This window comes from Lathyrus oleraceus, chromosome 2 (assembly GCF_024323335.1).
Source record: "Lathyrus oleraceus cultivar Zhongwan6 chromosome 2, CAAS_Psat_ZW6_1.0, whole genome shotgun sequence".
Lineage (NCBI taxonomy): Eukaryota > Viridiplantae > Streptophyta > Magnoliopsida > Fabales > Fabaceae > Lathyrus > Lathyrus oleraceus.
In genome coordinates, this window is record NC_066580.1 from 140581345 (window position 1) to 140584511 (window position 3167).

Sequence of the window (3167 nt, forward strand, 5' to 3'; positions counted from 1 at the left end):
TCTGCTGAAATGGTAATTGTTAAAGGCAAGTGTGCTTGTGCTTTGGTTTTCTTTGAATTGTTATGGCTAGAGTTAGTGGTTGAAGAATGATGAGTGAAATTGCGGCAGATGGTTTTGTTGTAGGTTTAATGTTGCTCAATTTTGCAGCAAACCTTATCCATGTATTTCCATTCGCCTAAGTTCAACTTTGGTCTGGTTTTACACAGCAGTATTCCCCCAGGTATGTTACTAGGTTGTGGTTGGTCAATTAGCATTGGGTCAGTCTTTGGAATAACACCTGTCCTGGTTTGATAACAGGTTCTAATATAACCGGTCTGGAAGCTGTGTAACACTGTCTAAAAGCATAGACAGAAGCCATTTTAAAGGCAAGTTTACTGGAATCAACAACATGAGCAGCACCAACTGTCAAGACAACTCGGAGATTTTCAACTGGATGTCCAATTAATGCACATGAGTTGGCAACTTTCTCAATTGCAAGGACAAAATTTGATGGAACAGCTTGGCCAACACGCATGCTTTCAAATTCAAGCTTAGTTCCCGACTCAGTAAGAAGTGGTTCAATATACCCAATCACACGTCCATATTGTCCTCGCCCTCCAGATTGCTTCCTATGTAAATAATCCAGATCAGCATGCTGAGTAACAGTTTCTCTGAAGTTTACACGAGGCTTTCCAACTGCATCAACCTTGTATTCCCTCACACTGCGTTCATCATAGATATCTAAGTGTGGTTCTCCCATTCCAGAAATGATTGTCTGCCCATTCTCTGGGTCCAAGCCAACACGGAATGTAGGGTCCTCTCTTTGGAAGCAGTTCAAAGCTTTCGAAAATTGCTCTCCAGAATCTTTTGAGACAGGTTGTACAGCTAAAGACTACGCAGGTTTAGGTACATCATAGAAGTCATTGTGTATTTAAACGACCCATCAGTAAAAGTATCTCCTCGGCTTGCTGTTTGTATTAATGTGGAGCTTCTGCGGTTTTTGCAGGTTGCAGTTTTGGGTTTATGTTATACACGTTTGGATTTGGCTTGCAGCAGATACTAGACTTAGCAGGTGGCGACAACAGAAACGAACCATGTATTCAATGGCATTTCCCTGGCGCACATGGACTCTTGTTCACACTGACGGCACGGTACTGCTGGCTCTTGGATTTGCAGGTCAGAGATTTTGGAAATTTCCTGGTTTGTTGCAAGTTGATATTCCTGCAGATGGTGACTCACATTGGTGTTTGCTTCCTGCTTGTTGTCATGTTGGATGAATGCATGTCGCATTGCAAGATGAATGAGGAGGCTGCATATGCAGGGCTTGATTGAATGAGGCTGCAGGGTTTTTTGCACGATGGTTTGTTGGCATAATGATGATGATAACATGATGGTCAGCAGGAAGAACAAGGAAGATACTGGTATGTGTGGATTTTGCAGTGGTTGTGCAAGACATATGTATGTATGCAGCAGCAAATAAGGCAAGACAGGGTTCATGTGTCTGCAGCCATGGTAAGCTTCTCTTTCTTGCTAAATTTTAGACAATTGGTCTTCAAGGTATCTCAGGCCATGTTTATGTGGTTGTGTGGATGCAGGGCATGTTTGGCCAGATGGAGTTAGTTAGTATGCGCTTGAACCCACCAACAAAATTGGACTTTAACAACAATGGTTTATTACTTTGGAAATCATCCACCAAGTTGAGCATCAATTTTTGAGCCAAAATTTGCCCAGCCTCCCATCGGTTGAATTCATCAAAATCATTGGCTAATAGGAAAAACAGGTCGTCATCAGTAAGATCAGATTGAAGACGAATAGGAGCACTGTATCCCCTTAACAAAGATGGAACAGGCCTCTCAAAGATATCAGTGAATACAAACTCTTTTTCTTTCTGGAGTGGGTTTCTCCTCCTCTAGAACCCCAACAAATGGTACATCAAACAATACATCAGCAGAATCCTTGCCAACTATCGCCGGTATTTCAGAAGTCTCGTTATCCTTTTCCTTGAGATCGACTTGGGAAAAAATCACCACCATGGTCATGAACAATTAATGAAGTCACATTCTCACAAGCGGCCTCGGCAGCAGTATCTGAGTTACGAATTCCCATTGCAGAACTTTTCTTTGAATAGGTAGAATCAAATTCTGAAACCTTCTGTCGTCACTTCTTGAAGATGAGATGGAGTAGCAGCAAATATTGATTGCACATGTCGAAAATCTGTGCGTTTAGTCAAGTCTAATTTGGTAGGCCATTCGGCAGGCTCAGGTATGGCATTCGAATATCTGCAAATATTTGAATCTGCTCTGCATGCATTTATTATACAGTAGCTGACTCCACTTTTACAGGGATTTCCCTGCCATTGATACTGTAGTGGCTGCTCCGAACATTCCATATTGACTGGTTCTTGGACAGGCAAGGGTGTTGGTTTACCTCGCATGCATAGCTAGTTCAAACCATGTCTTGGCATGCTTCATAGATAAAAATAGTTGTGTCTTTGCATTAGGTCCTGCTTGCTCATACTCACAGCAGGTTTTGGCTTGGACATTGACAACAAACTTATGGTTTTAGTTCATGGCATGTTAGCAACACTTCATGGCTTGGATTTTATATTGGTTATGATTTTGGTTTGTGAAGGTTTGGCATTGTAGCAAGTTGGTACAACAGGGAAAATGCAGCAGGGTGAAAGTTAATTGTCAAAGCAACAACTCCAAATGTTCAAGGCATGACCAAGCATGTTGGCATCAAAGTGAAGAAAACCAAGTCAACATGGGCACAGAGCGTGGAATAAGGGTTAGGGTCAGCCCTTTGGTGATTGGGGTTGACAAAGGATTTAGGGTTGACTTTAGTCAAAGTTGACCAAAAAGTCAACTATTGACCAAAGTCAACAATTTGTCAAAAATGTGTTTTCTTTATGATTTCTTTGTAAATGGATATTCTATTATTGGTTAGGATGAAAATTAGGATTTGAGGAATTTGGGTTGACTTTGGTCAAAGTTGACCAAAAAGTCAACTGTTGACCAAAGTCAACAGTTGGTCAAAATGCCAAATTTTGTATTTTTTTTTGTATGGAATCAAATGTAATGGTTTAAAATGGATGAAATAGATTGAAATGGTTTGAAAATTATTGGGAATTGGTTTCACAATTGGTTTAATCATGACTTGAATATTTGACTCTTTTTTTTTTTGAAAAG

At 40.6% G+C, this 3167-nt stretch overlaps 1 protein-coding gene across 1 annotated transcript; it reads right to left on the reverse strand.

Annotated features, from left to right (window-relative positions):
* Positions 1-247: 247 nt before the first annotated feature.
* On the reverse strand, positions 248-2368 carry LOC127122290 (elongation factor G, mitochondrial). The gene is made up of 3 exons (XM_051052654.1): positions 2128-2368; positions 1857-1990; positions 248-871 (listed from the first exon to the last, which is right to left on the reverse strand). Exons 1-3 carry the CDS (start codon positions 2366-2368, stop codon positions 248-250), a joined length of 999 nt encoding a protein of 332 aa, XP_050908611.1.
* Positions 2369-3167: the final 799 nt, after the last annotated feature.